We start from the raw sequence: 22,339 nt of genomic DNA on the forward strand, positions 1-22,339 counted from the left end.
GTGCGATGTCAGGCACGTCTTAAAGATCCCCCAGGTGGTCGAAATTATTCCGGAGCCCTCCACTACGGCACCTATTCTTCCTTTCTTTCACTCCCTCCTTTATCCCTTCCCTTACGGCGCGGTTCAGGTGTCCAAAGATATATGAGACAGATACTGCGCCATTTCCTTTCCCCCAAAAAACCAATTATTATTATTATTATGTCACGAGTTTCCGATGATGGGAGCACGCATTGCCGGTAAAAGCAGCCCTGTCAAGAAACGGCATTTAGAGCTATTGGGAGCCCGCCGCGGAGGCTCGGTGGTTAGGGCGCTCGACTACTAATCCGGAGTTCCCAGGTTCGAACCCGACCGCGGCGGCTGCGTTTTTATGGAGGAAAAACGCTAAGGAGCCCGCGTGCTGTGCGAAGTCAGTGCACGTTAAAGATCCCCAGGTGGTCGAAATTATTCCGGAGCCCTCCACTACGGCACCTTTCTTCTTCCTTTCTTCTTTTACTCCCTCCTTTATTCCTTCCCTTACGGCACGGTTCATGTGTCCAACGATATATGAGAGAGATACTGCGCCATTTCCTTTCCCCCAAAACCAATTATCATCATCATTATTATTATCATTATCATCATTACTATTACCATTACTATTATCATTACTATTACCATTACTATTATCATTACTTTTATCACTATTACTATTATCATTACTTTTATCACTATTACTATTATCATTACTTTTATCACTATTATTATTATTATTATTATTATTATTATTATTATTATTATTATTATTATTATTATTATTATTATTATTATTATTATTATTGGGAAACCAAACGAACTGCACAGGATAGCATGCAAACAGTTCTGATCGTGCTTTCGGAAAATCCAACCGGTCTTTTTTCAATAAGAGAATTTCCAACCTATCGCGCACAGTCACTTGTCCGCGGGCCTTTCTGCGCTGACAAGGGTTTGATGAACGGACTGACGAGATGTGCAGCGCGGCAGCTTGGAATCCGGTTCATGTCGTAAGAGACATGCTAAGTTGGCACATTTTTCGAACGTACCGTACCCTTTGAAAAATTAACGGGCCCAGCTTAGCGGATCAGGCAGTGGCATTAATGGAGCCGTTTCGGTTGAACGTTACTCATGCGTCGATGCGATCTCTGCACCCAGCCACCTTCCAAGCTATAGCGCGGCCGGATAGCAGTGAAAGGAAGCCGCGTCGTTATCAGCGTACTCTCAGGCCCCGTTAAAACGACCTCGGCTAATAATGGACAGTTCGTTTGGCGTATTTGCGCCTATAGATATGGAAACTCGCTGTCCGGACAATGAACTGGGTGAAAATGTCCGGAGCTCAGTGGGACCCATAATTTTTATGCGTTGCATATTGCAATCACTCAGTTCAGCCCTTGGCCGCGGCCGGGCAGCCACCAAACCACGTGACGTGACGTCACGACAACCGGAGGAAAAGCTGGGCCCCAACTCGCGGCCGCAGCCACCACCTGACTCCCGCTCCTCCCGCTAGGGGCGCTGCGCCGGCGCATGACGTCACGGAGGAAAAGCTGGGCCCCAACTCGCGCGGTCGCGCGCGGCCGCAGCCACCACCTGACTCCCGCTCCTCCCGCTAGGGGCGCTGCGCTATGATTGACGTCACGGCATATGTATAAAAGAGCTGCGCTCCTTCGCCGGGACAGTCTTATACCCCTGTCACACGGGCATTTGAAGGGCCCTCGAACCGATAGTCTATCGACTCGAAGGCGATCGAGCGCTGCTACACGGGCAGTTTCAATGGCGATCGAGTCAATAGCCTATCGAGTCAACGGAGCAGCACGGAACTCCATCGAGATATGCAACGCATTCTTGGCTTAACCAAGCTAAGCGTGGCCATTTTTTGTTCGGTTGATGTGGGCAGCGATGAGAACAAAAATTGGAGGACGCTTATAAGCGTCGCTGTTAAGTTAGAAGCCCACGGCGCCCCCTAGTTGTACAAATCGCACGGACTCTCTTTGAAAACAGCCCATCCGCCGCCCGAAGAGATCTCGGAAGGGCTGCAGTGACGCTGCTCCCTGAATTTGCCGTTGTGCGTCTCCGTTGTGATTGCGAGTTCAGAGGAAAGGACAAGAAGCGAAGTAACTGTCACACATATCCATGGTAAGATTTTTTTAAAGCGAAAGCTTTACTGGCCTCGAACATGCGATTTCGCCGTGGCGGTGCTCCGAGAAGGCACATGAAGTCACAACGCGCGCCTCGCCGCGGATATTTCTCTCTCTCGCTCCCTAGTCACTACTGCGCATGCGCCACTAGTAGCACCGAGCCAGAGCTGTCCAGCCACTGCGCAGCGCCGCGCTTTTCCTCAAAATCCAACTTTCAATTTTCGGTTTTCTCTTTCTTCTTTCCCTCCCTTCTTTATTCCTCCCTTTACGGTGCGGGTCGGGTGTCCACCGATATAGGTGAGACGGTTACTGTGTCATTTCCGTTCCTCAAGAGCCGACGGCGTTCATAGAGTTCGTTGACGTTGACAACTTTGCAAAGGCAGTTCATTTTTACGAAAGAAATGCGCACAACCGGCTCCGTGGGTCAGTGGAGTAGTAATAATATTAATTGGTTTTTGGGGAAAGGAAATGGCGCAGTACCTGTCTCATATATCGTTGGACACCTGAACCGCGCCGTAAGGGAATGGATAAAGGAGAAAGTGAAAGAAGAAAGGAAGAAAGAGGTGCCGCGGTGCAGGGCTCCGGAATAATTTCGAACACCTGGGGATCTTCAACGTGTTCTGACATCGCACAGCACACGGGCGCCTTAGCGTTTTCGCCTTCATAAAAACGCAGCCGGCACGGTCGGGTTCGAACCCGGGAACTCCGGATCAGTAGCCGAGCACTCTAACCACTGAGACACCGCGGCGGGTGTCAGTGGAGACCTCAATCTCGCTTTCATGTGCGTGGCGTTGATGTCCAACTGCAAAACCCTGCTTTGATTGCGTTCCGCACACTGGATAGGCAGCGAGCCCTCCCTGCCACCCTGGGAGGTGGCAAGCAGTTAATGGTTGATCGTGAGAGATTGATCAACAAATGAACGCTGCGGCCTAGCTATTGCTGCAGTGCCGCATGTCAGCCACAACGCCAATGCATTCAGGCCACATATCTCTCTCACCTACGCCACATGTATCAAAGCACGAATGAGGCGTCCGCATATCCAGGGAGCCAGTTATGCGTCCTTCCTTTCCTTAAAAGCCATCGCCGTCTTAAACATTGTCAACGCCAACGCCAATGAACACAGTGAACGCCGGCATCTTTCGCTTTGTATATCCTGGATTAGCTGAGCTAATCCACATTAATTTTTACTCTTCCCACGATTATTTCCTACACGCGGTGCCGACTACGCCAACGGCTTTTCGACCGAACGAGCTGTACACGCTGTCGCGTAAAATCACGCGTGAAAAAATTGTAAATTGGTTGTTGGAGAAAGGAAATGGCGCAATATCTGTCTCACATATCGACGGACACCCGAACCGCGCCGTAAGAGAAGAAATATAGGAGGGAGTGAAAGAAGAAAGATGCCGTAGTGGAGGGCTCCGGAATAATTTCGACCACCTGGGGATCTTTAACGTGCACTGACACCGCACAGCACACGGGCGCCTTTTGCGTTTTGCCTCCATCGACACGCGGCCGCCGCGGTCGGTTTCGAAGCCGGGAACTCCGGATCAGTAGCCGAGCGCCCTAACTGCTGAGCTACCGCGGCACTGCCAGATATTCCACCCCTTATATATTGAGTGAAAAACAGCGAAAGGCAGTGCGAAAGTGCAAATACCGTAATAACGGCCTGTGCGTGTCCAAACGCTCGGCATCGGCTCAACCACTGCAGGATCTCTTTCTCCCCTTACACGGCTGAGCCAAGCGTGGGTGTCTGTGGTGGCGCACTGCTCACCAAAATACCCCTGTGGGGATGTCCCTGCGCATGGTAGGAAACCCGTGGTGTCGCCACTCACCAACATCCGATGCCCCTGCGGGGTGCAATGGGTGCAGTTAGGGTGGTGTCAAAATTTTTAAGCATCAGAGCACCGGCACCTTTTTGGCTCCAACATTTCCTTTGCAGAGAAGGCAACGGCTGTTCACTCGAAGCGAGGCAAGTGTGCCACGACAGATGCCGTGTGATTCTGCAGCAGCTGCAATCTCCGTTCCTCGCACCACTTAAATGCAACGTTGAAACATCGTTCGGCACTGCAGAGCAAGACAATGCCCAATAGAGATAAGATGCTCCTTGCTTATCTGCAGCTGGAGTGCGACATGTGTTAACACAGCTTTTCCTCGGGGCTTATTCTGCAAGTCGCGTGGCCTGCATTGGGCGCAGGAAACTTACGGCGCCGGTAACAAATCAGTTGTCCTCATTCGACGCCGCCTGCGTGCCCAACAAAGTATACGCCTGCTGATTTCGAAAATAGTGGCATTAAACAGCGGCGCCTGTTTGGTATTCACGCTCGGTATACATATACGCTGAAGTGGATCCTGCAGCCATGCAGCTAAGCACCGTGGAGGCAAAATCTCAATCCGTGCAATATACAATCACCGTTCCAAAGTCGCCGCTCGGCTTTTTTGCCCAGTTTTGGTCAACATTTCACGCAGGGTTATTCGCCGCTCAGATTTTTTAACACTGCTGGCAGCGCCACATAATGCGAGGCTTATACTGGGCGGAAAAAGCAGTTTCCATTGCATGCACGGACGCGATGGATGGATCGATGGACGGCCATTACACGCAACGCTCTGAATCGGGGCGGTACCCGCCGCGGTGGCTCAGTGGTTAGGGCGCTCGGCTATACCGATCCGGAGTTTCCGGCTATGGAGGCAAAACGCTAAGGCGCCCGTGTATTGTGCGATGTCAGTGCACGTTAAAGATCCCCAGGTGGTTGAAATTACCCCGGTTATCCCGGAGCCCTCCACTACGGCACCACTCTCTTTCTTCTTTCACTCTCTCCTTTATCCCTTCCCTTACGGCGCGGTTCAGGTGTCGAACGATATATGAGACAGATACTGCGCCATTTCCTTTCCCCAAAAACCAGTTATTAATCAGGCGGCGGGTATTGGACTTACCGCTCAATTTTTTTTAATATTATGTTCCAAAAATCAAAACCATGAGTAAAAAATCGGAGAGGACACATAAGCTCCGCCTGAAGGGTATGAGTGGGTCAGGTTTTCCATTCCGGGCAGTTTGACACCTTTAGACGCATATTTATTTTTTTCATTTGTTTCAAATAATTAATTGATCAATTACTAAATTTTCTGTATTACCACCGTCAAGGATTGGCGTTTTCATTCTGAGCATTTTTACACCTTAATAATAATAATAATTGTTTTGGGGGAAAGGAAATGGCGCAGTATCTGTCTCATACATCGTTGGACACCTGAACCGCGCCGTAAGGGAAGGGATAAAGGAGGGAATGAAAGAAGAAAGGAAGGAAGAGGTGCCGTAGTGGAGGGCTCCGGAATAATTTCGACCACCTGGGGATCTTTAACGTGCACTGACATCGCACAGCACACGGGCGCCTTAGCGTTTTTCCTCCATAAAAACGCAGCCGCCGCGGTCGGGTTCACTTTTTTCAATTTATTTAATGCTGCGAAGTCGCTTGACTCCAAGCAGGGCTGAGCACAGTTACAAGTAAAAAGTAAGCAAGATATAGACGAGTGTCATGCAAAAGCAAACACATCATGCTAAAAAAGAAGCAAAACACACGGGTTTCAACTGTTTCATTTTTCTAATTAGTTTATTGCAATGATTTTAACTCATCGTAGGAAACAAATATAAATCACCAGAACCACAATTTACTACGATACGATTTTTTTTTTTTACGCTGCCCCTGATTATTTCCGACACGCAGTGCAGACTACGCCGACGGCTTTTCGGCCGAACGAGCTGTGCACGCTGTCGCGTAGCCATCTCGCTTATACGTCACCCCCTCGGCGATCATCGCTGAGTAACCTAGAGCGCGGGTCCTTCCCCACGGAGGCTCTTCGCTGCTCTGCAGGCCTTCTTGGCGTTCCTCTCCATTGTCCGTTCACTGCACTCCGTATCCAACGAATTAAAGGCACAAAAAAAAAAAACCGACTGGCTTTCATCGGTTTGCGTCAATCGACGCTTCATTGACAGTGCGCATTGTTTTCGGCGAACAGCTCAAGGAAAGAGCGCAGCGCGGCCGCGGCAGGAATTTGCAGACCGCACGCGCCGCGGAAGAGAAGCGACTTTTTCTGAGCAGCTGGTGCATGCCACCAGTCAGGGCAGCGCGTCGTTTGAACAGCAATGACACGTCGTGACCAGGAGCCGCTTTCTTACTGCGCTCACTGTTATGGTCCTCAAGTTTCTGAATTTACGATACGAACAAAGGACGACGGCACGGTTACCAGCGCGTCGGTAGCCAGAAATGCGAAATGGGCCCGACGGGGTGCCGAGAGTAAAACATAAGCAAGAAAAAATGACAGCAGCCAAGAGCACCGCTGAGAGAGCGGCGCAATAACCTTTAAATCTCGGAATGCCATTCGCGAAGCTTCCCACTGCAGTTCAACAACAGACCGATATATCCAGTAGGGGTCGAGGTTGCTGCTCTGTTTGTTGATTGAACTTGGGCGCACAGCATCCGATGACCCTTCCGCGCTTGAGACACGGCGCTATCATCAACAGTCAAGAGCTGAGCGAATTCCTTCCGTGTGGAGGGGGACACTGATACAAAGACTTTTTTTTTCCTTTGCTGTAAGCACAGGTTGCGTGACGTCATGCGTTTATCTTGTTGCGCTTCCCGAGGCAAGCGTTGACGCGCAGCTTGCAATGGTGCGGCGCTCTACTGGCGCAATTCGCCACGGGAGTATACGACGCCACTTTGCGCAAACACTCTCAACAGGCGTATTTTTCAACTCGCCACCATTGCGTCGGAAAACTGGGGGGAGTCCGCAGACAGCGACTGACTAGTCACAAGGGGCTGCTCGCATTTTCCGTACCCTGGCAGAGGGAAAGCAAAGGAAACGTACCGCAGCAGGTGGCAAAATGGGAACAAATCAGGATAACCAGCAGCTAGGCAGTTACAACTCGATAACGAGGCGGCGGATTGTCTAACTCATCGGTGTGCTGCCGAGGTGGTCCCGTCGAGTCTCGACCTTAGCTCCACACTTTACCGAATTACAGGCGCGAAACGACCGCCCCGAAGCGGAGATGGGGGCTGCGAATGAACAGCGCCGACTCGAGGCTTGAGCGGCAGACTGCGGCGGGGAAGGGCAACGCACAGCATCCCGGTGACGCTCACGGGAGAAACGAGGGGCTCGCGAGTGCTGTGTGGACAGTGCACGGCAGAATGGGCGGCATGCTGCGACGCTGTCTGCGCAGCGGAAATCCGCGGCCCAAGCATGAGCGTGGCCATCCCAGAAGACAGGGCTCGAAAGCTGGGCGTCGAGTGGCAGCGACAGTGGCCGAGTGCATGCAGCGTTTGTCGCTCACTCACGGACATGCATGTCGTGCGCTTACAAAAGCGTAACAATGATCGTCGCCATTCCTCCTCCAAAGCCACCACTGGGCAAAGAAAACGTGAGGGGACACAAACTCTGGGTACGGCGCCCACGTATTCCGGACTCACAGGGACCCAGTCCTCGCGCCACTGCTCCTGTGGGGTTGCTCGTGCTTAACTGCCGCGAGGGCCAGTTTGTTCACAATCCGGTGGGCAGGTTGTGATGACGTCACAAGGTCACGTGACCTAGGTGGCCCATCTGGGCCCCTTCTCCAGGGATGCAGGGGGTTGAAACTTCCTTACCTCCCAGCGGCCACGAATTACAGACGCTAGCGCCAATTCCTCCTTCAGCTACTTTCACTGGTGGCAGAATTACGGCGTATTAATTAATCATCGTGACAACGGACGACCGAAGTGCGCGGGGCGTGTTCGCATGGCATCTGCTTCACACGCGGACTAGTCACAAATCCGGCCCGCTCGGGGAAGTGGCCGGATGTGTCGTTGTCCGCCTGCTCTGCGCGTGAACGGCTGCACGCCGTGTCTGGGTTTTTGTGTGCACCATTTCTTTGCTGTCGTGGCATGTTAAAACTGGTTGCGCTTCTGGTTAACAATGATAACCGCCGCTCTGGGCCAATGTACGTGCAACAAACATTTTGCATGGTTTTATTGCCACATATATCCTTCCCGTTACTTTCAGTCCAAAAAATATTTCTCAGAATACACTACATGTCTATGCTACAGCATTCCGTAAATACAGATAATGTGCGTGGACCCACCAGAGGTGGTGAGTTTATCTCAAACGAAAAATTGAAACTGAAAATTGGTTTGGGGGAAGGAAATGGCGCAGTATCTGTCTGATATATCGGCGGACACCTGAACCACGCAGTAAGGGAAGGGATAAGGAAGGGAGTGAAAGAAGATAGGAAGAAGGAGGTGCCGTAGTGGAGGGCTCCGGAATAATTTCGACCACCTGGGGATCTTTAACGTGCACTGACATCGCACAGCACACGGGCGCCTTTACGTTTTGCCTCGATCCATAGAAACGTGCCAGTCAAACCTAGCCTAAGCCGCGCCAACGCGTTCGACAGCGCGCCCCGACTTCACTCGTTGTCCAGCACGACCATCTTTGGGCGTGGTGACATACGGGCCCTCGAGAAACAACCACCGCCGAGTGAGGTCATAAAAGCAGCCGAGTTACCGCATGCGACTGCCTATTTACTTTGCGCTGAGCACGCGATTTGACGCGTCCATCAACGCCCTATCTTGCCAGTCCGCGCTGTACCGGGCTATCACGGCGCAGCGCCCTTAGATAAGAGGACAATGAAAGCCTCTCGTAAGACAGCGCATCAAAACTCCGAGCAGGTCGGCGGCTGCTATGATCCGTGCGCAACAAACACGCGCCATTTGTGCCGACATCGAACCAAATTCCTCCGCAGTGTATGACGCCATTATGTGAGCTACAAAAGGATGCGACCGGATTTGTAATAGGCGCTATGCGAATGAGCAACTGCTCGCTGGTATGGGTCAGTTTTTTTCTTCTGTACCGCATTTCTTGGCACCTCGAATACTTGACCATGCATGTTGCCTTTATTTTTCATTCTAAGAGTTAATTTTAATTCGGGTGTGTTAAGATCATGCAGACGTGAGCAGGGCCCGCACCAGACGTCTCTCAGACTACGGCCGGCCCCGAGAGGAGCGCGCGCTTTTCTTCTTGGGCTTCGCAGTGGGGTCTGCTTCCGCCTCCCGCCGCACCTCGGTGGGGTCGCCACTGCCCCACCACTCCACCGCGGCGACCGCCGTTCACACGCTCTTCGCTCCCAGTTCGGCCCGCGTCAGTGGTAACCGTCAAGCCTTTTATATTTTACCTCTTACGCTTTGCGCAAAGACCGCGTAGTCAGCCCCTTTGCTATGGGAGAAATCTGAAACAACGGACTAACATTTTGCGCGCTTTCCCCTTTAGCCCGACTGTGCATGGTCTACCCTTATATTTGGCTAAAAAGCAAAGCTATCAGCCTGTAGTTTGTCTTCCGGCAGTTCTGAATGGCTGTGTAGAATGATATGGGACGTGTAACATTTGGATGGCAAGTTTCAAAGAGTAAAGGATTCTGCAGCGTAAATATGGCTTCGGAAATTTCAAGCGCAGCTGCTTTAATTTTGCACAACAGCGTCACTAGCAAGAATTCACGGTGCTCCCCAGGAAAACGCGTCATGTCATCCGTGAAAGGAACGGGTATACACGGAACCCAACCCTGGCCGCTGGAGCAGAGCATGTTGCACGCAGTGACGTCCAAGATCTTTTTCTGGGAAAGGCACTTTGAAGCTTGGCGGCGTCTCACGACCGCCCGTCCACCCCATGACAACGCAAAAATTAAGTCAGTTGTTGACAGTAACTGCAAGCACGAACTAACCGCCAGCAAAGCAAAATTAGTTCAGAACTGCGCTCTGTCTCAATAAAACCGGCCTTCACGAGTGAACAGACTTATCTGAAAGGCGATGACCGCCAGCTTTGCATTATTCTCCCGCATTTCTGCAGCCTCGTCATCGCTTTCGTTAAACCTCCCGAGAGCATGAACTTTCCTCACGTCATTCAGGAGACGAAATGCCCCCCAAAAAGAAGTTTCCCGCAAACTAGTGGAGCTCCACTAAACATCACAGCAATGCGCGTTATACCAGCTGGCTTAGCCTACAATGTAAGGAACTAAAAATTATGTTTTGCGATGCTTACATGTTAATAAAAGTCCCTGAATTTAAAGAGAATAGTGGGCATTTGACGCTCAACTGCATAATCAGATCTTTTACAAAGGTATTTAAACCAAATATTTTAGGCAGCTTCAGGACACGCGGCCGGTTGAATATACGCGGACAACAAAAAATGGCGCTCTTTATGCTAGTTGAAGTCACTCATTGGACATACATAATTTCTGAAATTGCAATACTCAGTACGCGTCATTATCTGTGGCAGCATACTCAGCTTGTACTGGTTGCTTCTGTTACTTTCTGTTAACGTTATTCAGACCAGAATGACGATGATAAAGCTTGTGCCCAACTCGAAGACTGTTTATTGCACGAACTCGTGCCCTCGAACAGAAAGCAGTTCGGCGGCGCAGCAATAAAACATGTGCTCGGTCAACTAAGATCAGAAGGACGGTCACTCTCGGCCTTGCAAAATTTAAAGGTGACAAGGAACTTGAAACAATAGACGCCTAATGCGCTTACGACAATTTTGAACATGAAGAGAGACTTTCACGCGGCTACAGACATTCGACAGAAATCTGGTGGGCTCTCGTTTGACAAACCAAAGCGGAAAGGCCGCGGGCCATTGGCTTCGAGTAGAGAATAATGCATTACAATTCTTCTTGACACTTTCTTGCGCATTAGTAGCTAATACTTTTTAGCTATAGATACAGGCCTCTTGTTTAAGGAAGTTGCGACGTATATGAGGGTGAAAATAAGTGCATTGAAGACGTGCGAAAAGCGATATCGGCGTAATTAAGTACTATACACACTTTCCAGCAATCAATCTATTTCACAGCTCAACGTTAGAGTACACGAGTCCGACTTTCAACACTAGAAGTATCGTCTCAAGCTACCAGCAACGGCGCTATCGGATTTAGGGCTCACGCGTCGTAGAGAATTTTCTCCGCGATATGGTGCATTTTTATGGGATTAGCGCAAGACTTTTCACTCTCTTCCCTTCAGCATTAACTTGTCATTTAATCACAGACCATGAGACACACGAGAAAAAGTGATCAGACTATTTCCTTGTGGATTTAAAACCCCAGATGTTCGACATAGTTCTGAGGAATGGTAGAGTGATTCCTCAGTTCAAATGTTTTCATCGAGCAAAGTTTGTGATGAATAATCTGTGCACTGTGTTGAAGATATGCAGCTTAATCATATGCATTTTGTTTTCTTTGATTTCGGTGCTGCGCTCACCATGAACCAGCGGGCTACAGCGCGAAACCAGGCAAAAGCCACCCGCCGCCAGAGATGCAGACGTGGGTATAGTGGCCACTGTAGTAGCGTGGGGCCAGCGGTTAGGGTCGTCGCGCCTCTAGCGACGGCAGGCGGCGTAACTCCCGGAGAAAAACTCGATTGCTTCCGCGGCGAATGCGAAAGCGCTTGCGCCTCCTCGAGACCGGCCGCGCTCAGAGGCGCCCAGACACGGCCGGTCTCGAGGGAAACGCGCTGCCGCCGCAGTTCGAGCCCGGCCGTGGCTCGCCGAGAGCCTAGCATGGCGCGAAATTTGAAAACGAAGCGTGGCATCAAGTTTAAATTCAAACTCAAAGGGGGCAATGATGGACGAGAGGCGAAGAGGGGCGAGGAGTCGTCAATGCTTTCGCATTCCTCTAATGCGTGTTACCGCAGTGATCTCTAACGTTTTTTTTTTCAGAATTGCCAGAATTACTTTTTTTAGAAAACGGAATTGTCTTAATATTACTGAACACTTGATTTTTTTTGCCCCGCTTTTACGGACGAAATAATTCGGATTTTATAGCCGGTTTTTTGCAAAGTCACTTGCATTTTTTCCGCATACAAGCCACAAAGAGAGCTTGCATTGAAGAAATCTCCAAACTCTTGCGTTCTCGAGCGGGATCTTCCAGGCCCTTCACTTATTTTATTCAACCTCGAAGCTGCCACTGAAAAACAAACATAAACGTAGTCGTCCGAGCGTTGAGTAGCGTGCGATGCGAGCAATCGGGCCCCAAAAAAATAGGGAACACTAAAGTTCACCTTATCAGTATGATGCGATAGCGATAAAGGGTCCCTAAAAACGGTGAAGAGGAAACTAGGCATAGGTAAAAACCAAATGTATGCGTTAAGAGACGAAGAGAGCAACGACATTAGCTATGTGGATAAGATAGTTGAAGCAGCCGTAGAGTTCTACACAAATTAGACAAATCTGTAGAGTAGCCAATGTAATCATAACGTTAATGAGAGAGGCAGTAGCGCACAGCAATGGGACATCCCTCCACTAAAGAAAGGGGAAGTAAAGAAAGTCTTAGAAGCAATGCAAAGGGGGAAAACAGCTGGTGAAGATCAGGCAACAGCAGATCTGTTGAAAGACGGGGGATTGTGCTAGAAAAACTAGCCACCCTTTATATGCAATGTCTTAAGACCTCGAGCGTACCAGAAGCCTGGAAGAACGCTAGCATTATCTTAATAAGAAAGGAGATGCCAAGGACTTTAAAAAAATACAGGGCGATCAGCTCACTGTCCTGCCTACGAGGTATTTGCTAAGGTAATCGCTAATAAAATCCGGACAACCTTAAACTTTAAAATAAAATGACCAGGAAGGTTTTTGTAAAGGATACTCGACAATAGGGCATAATAAGGGAGTAATTACTCCCTTGACATCCACCAAAGCGTAGCCATACGGCTACAACAGAAAACTGTTTGGTTCAAGACCATTTTACCAAGCATTTCTGCCCATAAAAGCAAAGCATCAGACCGGAGGAAATCTTGCACCCATAAGAAAACCCGCGGGTACCCGGCGGCACTGGGCACTGGGGATCGAACACTGCACTTCCCGAATGCGAGGCGGTTGCTCTAGCCCGTATGGCCGTATATGGCAGCACTTTCGTGGATGTCAGTGAGTAATTACTCCTTATTACAAATCTAGACCATGGGTGATTTCCTAAACATTTGTCAATAGACCATATTCACACATCCAATCACGTAATAGAGAAATGCGCAGAATACAACCAACAACTATATATAGCCTTCATTGATTACGAAATAGCATTTGACTCAGTGGAAACCACAGCAGGCACGCAGGCAGTGCGGAATCAGGATGCAGAAGAGCCTTATGTGAAAATACTGGAAGCTATCTATAATGACTGCACAGTTACCATTGTCCTCCATAAACTCAACAATAAAATTCCATTAAGGAAGGGTGTCAGGCAGGCAGACACGATCTCGCCAATTCTATTCACCGCCTGATTACGGGAAATGTTCCGATGTCTGGATTGGGAAAAGTTTGGAATAAGAGTTAACGTGGAATACCTAAGAAATCTTCGATTCGCTGATGACATGGCCTTGCTGAGTCACTCGGGAGATGAACTGCAAAGCATGATCTATGAGTTAGACAGGCAGAATAGAACGGTGGGTCTAAAAACTAACATGCACAAAACCAAAGTAATGTACAAGAGTCTGACAAGGGAGCGCCAGTTCACACTTGGTAGCGAAGTGCTGAAAGTGGTAAAGCTTAGGGCAGGCGGTGACAGCTGATCCGGATCATGAAGGGGAAATAACTAGAATAAGAATGGGGTGGAGCGCATATGACAGGTTCTCTTAGATCATGAATGACAGTTTAGTACTAATACCCCTCAAGAGAAAAGTGTACAACAGCTGTATCTTACCAGTACTCACCTAGGGGGCAGAAACGTGGAGTCTAACGAAAAAGGCTCAACCTAAGTAAAATGTCCGGACCCCGTAGAGTATCTGTTGCGGGTCCAATTGGACTTATTTTTGGAAATGTGGCGGAGAGTTTGAAGAATATTTCACTCCCGCCACCGGTTGGCCCGGTATTGCACTACCTCCGGGATCGGCCTTGGCAGCTACTGACAGACTTAAGGACAACGCAGTGAGCCATGGAAAAAACAATGATAGGTGTAACGTTAAGAGACCGGAAGCAGGCAGAGTGGGTGAGAGAACAAACGCAGGTTAATGACATCCTAGTCGAAATCAAGACGTAGAAGTGGCTTGAGTAGGGCATGTAATGCGAAGGCAAGGTAGCCGCTGGTCCTTAAGGGTAGCGGAGTGGATTCCAAGAGAAGACAAGCGTAGCAGGGTGTGGCAGAAAGTTAGGTGGGCGGATGAGATTAAGAAGTTTGCGGGCATATGGTGGGCGCAGCTGGCGAAGGACAGGGTTCATTGGAGAGACATGGGAGAGGCTTTTGCCCTGCAGTGGGCGTAGTCAGGCTGATGACGGTGATGACACGGTCGCTTGGGAGCCCCCACCCTTTCGGAGATATCGACGCGCTTATCGCCATCATAAACTACTTTATTACACCCCCATCAACCATATTAATTGTTGGCGCTAATTAGATACCCTAATTACGTGTACCTGTAATGTAATTCGCCTACTGTTTGATGTGAGATGCCCGCACAGGGTCTTCATTTATACCACTGAACGAAGGTTCAACAGTGGTGGGGCTGGCTCCCGGCCCAAACAACAGGGCCGGGATTTGATTCCCCTTGATCTGCGTCAGTACCCTCCCGACCAATCAGGATTTGCTAGTCACAACGACTCCGGGTTTTCGCCTGAACGGGACATTTAACGCTGTCGCGCTAATATACTGCACCGGAGGCTTCCTCATGGCTGAACTGTTGGAGCACATCATAGCAGCCAGCTTCCACGCATTCTAACAGTTAACTCCTGAACTTTCGATAAGGGTATGCCTTCTGAGAAGAGTCGCGTAAGCTGACTGATCAGACTCGCGGCTGGTGCGCTTACAGGGTTAAATGTGTGTCACCAGAAAACGGAGGTAAGGTGTTGGTACAGCCGTGGATGAAGACATGGCTCCCGACGCGTTGGGCCTCCTCAAATGTCCTTAAACCATTTGTTTTTCTCAGAGGCATGTATACATAGCGACTGAGAATACAGCGGAATCGGTGTAGCGCGACGCTTGCGATTGATTCGGCCTGGCGGAGATGTAATCGGCGGCTGTATCGCAAGGTTGGTATGGATGCACAGGAGAGTCCAGCCGCTGCTAAACGGCGGTATCGACAAAAGAACAATAACTCTTCCGATCCTGAGGTTGTCGCCTGGCAGTTGGCTACTCAACAAAGAGAGAATGAACGTCAGAAGGCGAAGAGAGCAGCGGAGACGCCCGAACAGAGAGAGGAACGCCTTGCCAAACGGAAACGCCATACTGCAGTGTAATAGACGCCGCATAGACGCCGAGATGGAACCTATGGAAGCAACGGCAACCAACCGAAGAGGATGTGAAGGCCCGTCGTGTGCAGCGCTGGATTAAGAGGGGGGGGGGGGGGGGGGGGCTAAGGGGGCTGCAGCCCAGGGCCTCACCTCGGACAGTAGAAGGGGACCCATTTATTTTAACCTGCTTAGTATATGGAACCATGGACAACGAAACTTCGAGAGACAAGTATGAAGCGAGAAAACGAGAACGAGCAGGCGGGGCCCCCGCCTAATGTAACAGCATGCGTTTAGCCCGATCATTTGGGGAGAGCTTCTCAAGCAGCAAAAACAGGAATCCCCCGCCACCCCGGCGGGACCCTCTTATGAAGCGAGGTGCGTTTGCTTGGAATAGTTTTCGTGGTTTCCTGTCAGTGTCTAGTGCTGTCTGGAGAGGAGGGGCACGGGGGAAACGCCTAAAACATGTAATGCGGGATGAGGGCCTAAATCTACCTTGCCCCTCGCCACCACCACGCCACCCTCCACCTCTCAAATACTTTCGCCGCTGTCCTCCTCATAGAAAGGATGTGCTGCAGTACCCAACAGTGCCTCCCATTCGACTTTTCTTTACCGTGATGGTAATTTGGGCGGGGGAGCATGAGTCCGATAGCAGATGATGATGAGTCTGATGGCAGAGTCTAGGCAGGAAAGGAAAGAAGACGTCACACGTGCTTTTGTCCGCGTGCCGTGGGGCATGGTACGTTCACTGTTCGGGCTAGGGTTGTGGAAGAGTGAAGGGGGAAGTTGGAGAGCTGGACACAAACCTCAATTTGCGTCTGTCTTCTGCGGTTGTTCTGTCCCTTGGCGCTTCTATGCCTGGCCATACCAATGGGAATGTTTGCTCTGCCGTTCAAAATTATCTCCTAGAAACAAAACGTCTACCATCATAAGCTTTCGTACTGCCCATACCATCATAAGCTTTCGTATTTGCGTAACTACTTTTCCAATTTCTACTCGCTCTCTCAACCTCTCATTTTTTTACTGATTCCCTTACCTAATTTTCAGTTTGTTAGGTCGCCCTAACCTCCTGCAACCTCCTCTGCTACGGAAACAGAGTTACACAATTTTTGTTAGGTCATCCCACACTTGCCGTATGCAATCTGCAATTTAAATAGTCACCGCCTGTTCATGGCCAATCCCCCTTGTGGTTATGTGCCATTTTGTGAGGGGAACAACAACAACACAAAGGCCTGTCTCCAGGGCCCGTTCCTGCCAAGTGGCTGCGCACCCTCGCCCGCGCTCGACGGAAAAAGTAGGTCAGACTGACCGCCGAACCTTCCCGAAAGAATTGGAAAAGGTGACTCAGAGGCGACGGAGGGCGCGTAACTTCGCCCGCGCTAGGAGTCGCCCTCTCCCCTTCGTTCCCGCGCTCGGCGTCGACGGGGCGAAAGAAAAATCGAGCTGTGAGGCGCTGAGTACTTGAACCCTCTGGCCATAATCTGTGCTGTGTATGAACTATACTGCTTAGCCACGATGGACTAAGGGCGACCAGCCGCGCATCAGACCGCCATAGTCATTCTCGCTTCTCGCAAGGAAAATGCAAGACCTTCGCAAGGTGGTTACCTTTTTTTCGTGACTCGAAGCTGGCTCTTCTACAGTCTGACAAGGAAGGCTGTTTTGTTGTGCTGCCTATGGAACGGTTCAGCGAAAAAGCTGCTGCAGCCATGGAAAAATATTTTGTAAGCGCTTCGAAAAAACCGACCAAGGTGAAATCCGCCGCTGAGCAGCTCCTCGGAGAACTCAATTTGGACCACCTGCTAAAATCTGTAAAGAAATCTTCGCAGAATTCGCTGCAGGTTTTTTTCTCAGCGAAGACACATAAGCCATCCGTACCGTTGAGGGACATCGTTACAGAAGAGGGCTCGTGGCAAAAGGTGGTTGGACAATATCTTCAACGACATCTGAACAGCCTTACGCAAAAAGACCCTTTCGGGATTAGGAACTCTGCAGCTCTTGTACAGGAGCTACAGCAAGGCCTACTAGGAGCAAACATGGCCTTCTCTGTGGACATCGAGGACGTTTACTATTCTATCCCTCACGACGAACTGTTTCATGCGGTGAGAGAACTGATTGAAGAGTGTGGTGAACTGGCCTTTCAAACAAGATGTGGAATCCAGAGTGAAAGTTTTTTGGAGCTCCTTGCTATGTACCTCTCATCCACTCTTGTCGAGTTTAACAAGTTTTATATTCAGAAGAAAGGGATCTGCATAGGTGCTTGTGTAGCCCCAGTGCACTGCAATATTTTCTTAGCAAAGTTTGACCGCTCGCTTCGAAGTTTTTTGGATGACGGGCGTGTTCTGCGAATTGTCAGATACGTTGATGACTTTTTAGTGCTTTTAAACACCGGACCTAATGACTCCTATCAGATGATAGTTGAACATGTTTTGGGTGCCTTTAGGCGCTGTTTTGGGTGCCTTTAGGCGCTGCTCATCCCTTCTGAAATTTACTCACGAATTAGCCACTAACAACTCCTTCCGCTTTTTAGACTTGCTACTAACCTTTTCTGGAGAAGGCCATGTGTGCTGGATGCATTCACCTAGGACAAAAAAGGGCTCTTACCCTTTGACTCTAACCATTCGAAACTAGTCAAGAGAGGTAATGCTAAGGCTTGTTTCGAGAACTCTGAAAAAAAGTTGCCGTCCCACCGTGTCAACCAGTGTCGCTACGCAAGCCAAACGCCTGTCTGATGCATGTTTCCCTGCAGAAATGTTGAGAGCGGTCACTGAATCCGTATCAAAAGAGATGAACGGCGAGGTCAAGAAGGGAAATAATGATGCCACTTGCAAAAGGAAAAAAATTTCAAGCCATGCCTTATTTGTACAAAGTGGCGCACAATGTTAAGAAAGTCGCAGAGCGCCAGGGGGTAAATTTGATTTTTTCGGCACCCGTCAAGCTTTCAGGAATTTGTGCACTAATTATGCCTGGCGGAAACATGAAGCGTTGCACGACCAAACATAGAACCATGTACGCAAAGTGCCGGACTGAAGGGATTTATAAGATTCCGCTGACCTGTGGAAAATTTTACATAGGTCAGACGGGTGACTGTGTGAACGAGAGGATGCGCCAGCACAAAACAAAAGTTGGCGCTGGTGAAGATGGCATTCTTGCTTGGCACTGTAGTAGATGTCTTGGCAAGTGTTCCCCACGTTTCTCTGAAGTCACCATTCTGGGCTATGGGAAAACACGGAAGGCCCGCGAAATCTTTGAGCCCTTTCAAATAGCAAAACATGGCGATGTTTGCGTCAGTTCACCATCGATAGCGCTGACGATAAAAGAACTTGATTATTTGAATAAGTATGCTTGAGCGTCTGTCCAGCCTTGGCGCATGCGCTGAGATTACTCGGCGGTCTGTACTCAATAAAGAATTCAGTTGTTAGTCCAGCCGTTGTCCTGTGTTGTTCTCTCCTGGTGTGTTCGTCTTTTTTTTTTGGCTGGTATTTTCTTCTTTAACATGCCATACCAACAGGCCCACCATTCTGCCCTGCCTCACTTCTCGAAGTCTCGTTCAGTTGGAGGACAAAAAGTGGCAAGAGGCAAAACAATGCCACTCACGGCACGTAATATCTGGCGCAACGAAATATGCCTCTGCTGACTTTGGTTGTATGGCGAACTACTTTTTGGGCACGGGCTGCGCGACGAGGCGCGCTAGCTTTGACAGCGTTGCCTGCTATGCATGAAACGGAGTATAGAGCGCCTTTTCTGCTTTTTCATCCTAACGGCATCGTTTTCGATTGTCGAAATTCGGATGTCGCCGCTGAGGATCGAACCAGCGACCTAGGAATTGTCAGCAAGCCGCGACTGCTGCTAGCCACTACTTACGTAAGCCTGTACAGAGACGCATCAAAACGCGTGCTGAGTACATGCCGGGAAGTCTTGTTCGAACGAGTGCGCCCGCTGTAAATACAGCAGCTTAGTTTGGGCTAGTTGGTAACAGTTGTTTGAAAACAGCCGACGATGCAGGTGTTGACGGGACAGGCGAGAACTGTATCGTGCCCGTAAGCAGTGCGCGCTGAACCCAAGTAGTGTCTTTTCACGTGCAAGGAAAAAAAAGGAAAGCAGACCAAAGATTCGGATCTAACATTGCTACAACCTCTAGGCGCTGTGCCTGCTTTTCTTTTCGTAGTAACTTACTACCGGACCAAACGAGATGCTGCCAAGTCCTGCATTTATTTCATTTAACCGAAGCTCTAAAGGCCCGTACGTAGACACCGCATAAGGCGGGCGCAAGAGCAATGTATGAGAACGTATCGATGCCAGATCGGGAAAAAAAAGGCAAGAAAGAACACACAAACAAAAAGCAACGAAACGAAACAAATAAATCATAAGAGAAGGCAAAGCGAGAAATGTGTGAAACACGGAAGACGACTCGTTAGTTTGCTGAGCAAAACTGCTCGATTTGTTCACGAAGCAACACTGCCAGGCAGTGCACTTGACCGGGCTATTGCGTGTAGGACAAAAGAATCATTCATCGTTGACATAGGGTAGAACATGAGAGCTGCCGGAGGGCCTATTCCTGGCGAGTGTTGTAGAAGAGGATGCCTTATAAGAGACCAAGTAATGTCTTCCCAAACTGCAAAGGTGCGATAGTTGCAATCGCCCTCGAGCTAGGTTCAGCGCAGAATGTATTCCTCAGTCGCACTTGCAAAGCCCGGGAGCGGATCCGGTGGCCCGAGGAGGACGGCCGGCTTAATTCTCGGGCATAAACGAGAATGAAGGGAACTATGCCCGGTGGTGTTTGCACTCTCAACGAAGGCACCCTTCACCCCGTTGGGCACTATCACAGGCATGGCGACCAAGAGAGGTTATCACTCCAGAAACGACTCGGCAAACAAAGCTTCCAAGAGCGATACGTGGCCCAGAAAAAGACAAAGGAGCGTCTCCTCTCCTACGCTCTACAAGTGCATTCGAGCGCATATTGCATGTTCTACATACTGTGCCAGTTTCCTCGGGGCTTGAAAACACCTGATCGGCGTTCGCCTTCGATGCTCCTTCTGGAATTCCAGCGGATTGAAGCCGGAGGATTTCAAGCGATAAACAAGTCACACTCGCCTAAAGCGTCACTGTTCGACGTCCAGTGCTCGCCACGGGCAAGGGAGGGTGACAGTAGTACGGCACCCTCGTTGACATGCTGCGGCGTGAATGTGTGCTCCGTGTGAGCAAAAAGCAGCAGCTTCGAAGACGAACCGGCCATGCGCATTCGTGTCCCTGCAGCCATTTTTGAGCCGAGTAACGTCAGCGGGTGCTATTCTAAACGTTTCAATTACTGTTATGCATTTGCCAGACTGCAGCCGAATACGGCCACAAACGAAATCTGTGCAGTTTTCACAGGGGAAGTTTCTCAGTTCAAAAAGACTTGTGCCCCTCTCCAGGACAATTTTTTTCTTCAACTGCCAAGTTTAATCTGAGACAGCTGTACAGCTTTCGCTTGTGGCAGCACGGCTAGCTCAGGCAAAGTAATCACGCCCCAATAGAAACCTACTCCCCTTTGGGTGTCACGCCTAAATACATCTGGACTAACTTTCTCACTTGCCTACAATGCCCATGCTGTGAAAACGTCCGATAAATGCCGCACGTATCGTGTCCTGTTGTTTTGTCAGCCTCTTGGATAAAAAATTAACTACCAGGATTTCCCCACTAAAGGTTTTTTTTTTAATAGAAAGGTTATTGCATTGAGCGCAAATAAGTTTAGCCAACTGATGATTTCCGAACGTCTGAAGATGAACAAACGGAGCAAACACGCCGGCACAAGCAGTAAATCGAGCAAAATTGAAAACTGCTCAATCCCCTGCCAACGCAGCAATGCGACCGTAGAAACTGTAGGCATCCACATGAGTGCAGTCAAACGGCTACATATAAACACCGTCTTGGGGGTTTCACCTTAATACATAGAAATATTAGGCTGTTGTGCGTTAGGCTCAGCTTTTGCACGAATTTATCTTTCAGTGGGCCTCCCTGGCAGCTGATGCTTTGACCTTGTTTCGATAAATGTTTTGGCAAAGGCAATTTCTTCAAACATGTTCGAAATTCATGCAGATCTGTATGAGCAGAAAAGAAAACTGCTCACATTCTTGCGCTACCTTTAAGTGATACGCCAAGCGTTAAAGTGCCAACCCGGACGAGGAACGCACAGCAGCGGGCAGGGGAGCCTGAAACGGAGAGAGCCAGCCACCCCTGAACTTGGGGCTGTCCTCCGAGCGGGCGCGCAGCGGAGAGAATTAATGTCTCCATACGCTTTGCATGGCGAACATGCCGAGGGCGCGCGCGGGGGGAGCTTTCTCAAGGACGGACTCGGCGGCGCAAAAGGTGACGAAAAGTCCGGGAATCGGTCGCGCCTGAGCCATGCATGGCCGACTGTGCGGCGCCGAATGAAGGAAGCCCCCTGCTTCCGGAGGTAATACTCCAGCCAGATGGCGTCGTATAGTGGTCCCACTCTACGAGCTGCGACAGCAGTGCGGACGTACGGCTCGGTACGCGTCCGCAGGGAGCTGAAATTATACGGTCGTAAAGTTGGATGTATCTGCACACCCGAGTGGGGTCTAGCGAGAATATGCACAGACGGACGTGCAGGGTTAGGCGGGAGTACAGTTCCAAAAGTGGCATATCTGCCACGCATAAGAGACAAGTATCGCTGTTTGCATCGCGCCGCTCAAGAGCGAGCCTCTCTTCAAGCGCAGAACCAGGCAGAGACCGTGTCACGGACACCTCCAGGCAGCATTGGGGCAGGCGCGCACGATAACAAGGATTCGATTGCGATGCCAGGCGCAACGCTTGCCTGATCATCGCGTTTAGGCACGCCCATTTGGCGCCAAGGAATGATGTAGCAGCATTCCCGGTGAAGGAGGAGGCTGCTATAGCGACCAAGGATTGGCCAGAGAGCACATCAGACCAACAATGTCTTGTACAGCGAGCTCGGCAGTACACGTGGCCAGTGGAGCCCTGGGCAACCG

General features: G+C 49.9%; 2 protein-coding genes across 6 annotated transcripts in view; one reads left to right on the plus strand and one right to left on the minus strand.

Moving 5' to 3' along the window:
* The window catches only part of LOC144106487 (uncharacterized), a 68,426-nt gene that overhangs the window by 37,834 nt on the left and 8,253 nt on the right, over positions 1 to 22,339 (minus strand). The window contains exon 1 of one of the 4 annotated variants that reach the window (XM_077639307.1): positions 3,799 to 3,850. The exons of the other annotated variants lie outside the window; for them this stretch is intronic. Within the exon in view, the coding sequence (XP_077495433.1) occupies positions 3,799 to 3,835 (37 nt within the window). The 5' untranslated portion in view covers positions 3,836 to 3,850. Of the gene's footprint in view, positions 1 to 3,798; positions 3,851 to 22,339 lie in introns of those variants that run through there. 4 annotated transcript variants of the gene reach the window in all.
* Positions 8,981 to 22,339, plus strand: part of LOC144106489 (uncharacterized) — a 492,993-nt gene continuing 479,634 nt past the window's right edge. The window contains exon 1 of one of the 2 annotated variants that reach the window (XR_013309026.1): positions 8,981 to 9,309. Coding sequence is in view for 1 of the 2 variants with exons in the window: in XM_077639310.1 (XP_077495436.1) it covers positions 9,050 to 9,309 (260 nt within the window). In the remaining variant the exon portion in view is untranslated. The remainder of the gene's footprint in view (positions 9,310 to 22,339) is intronic. The other variant, XM_077639310.1, reaches the window with a different exon arrangement.

Source organism: Amblyomma americanum, chromosome 10 (genome assembly GCF_052857255.1).
Source record: "Amblyomma americanum isolate KBUSLIRL-KWMA chromosome 10, ASM5285725v1, whole genome shotgun sequence".
Taxonomy (NCBI): domain Eukaryota; kingdom Metazoa; phylum Arthropoda; class Arachnida; order Ixodida; family Ixodidae; genus Amblyomma; species Amblyomma americanum.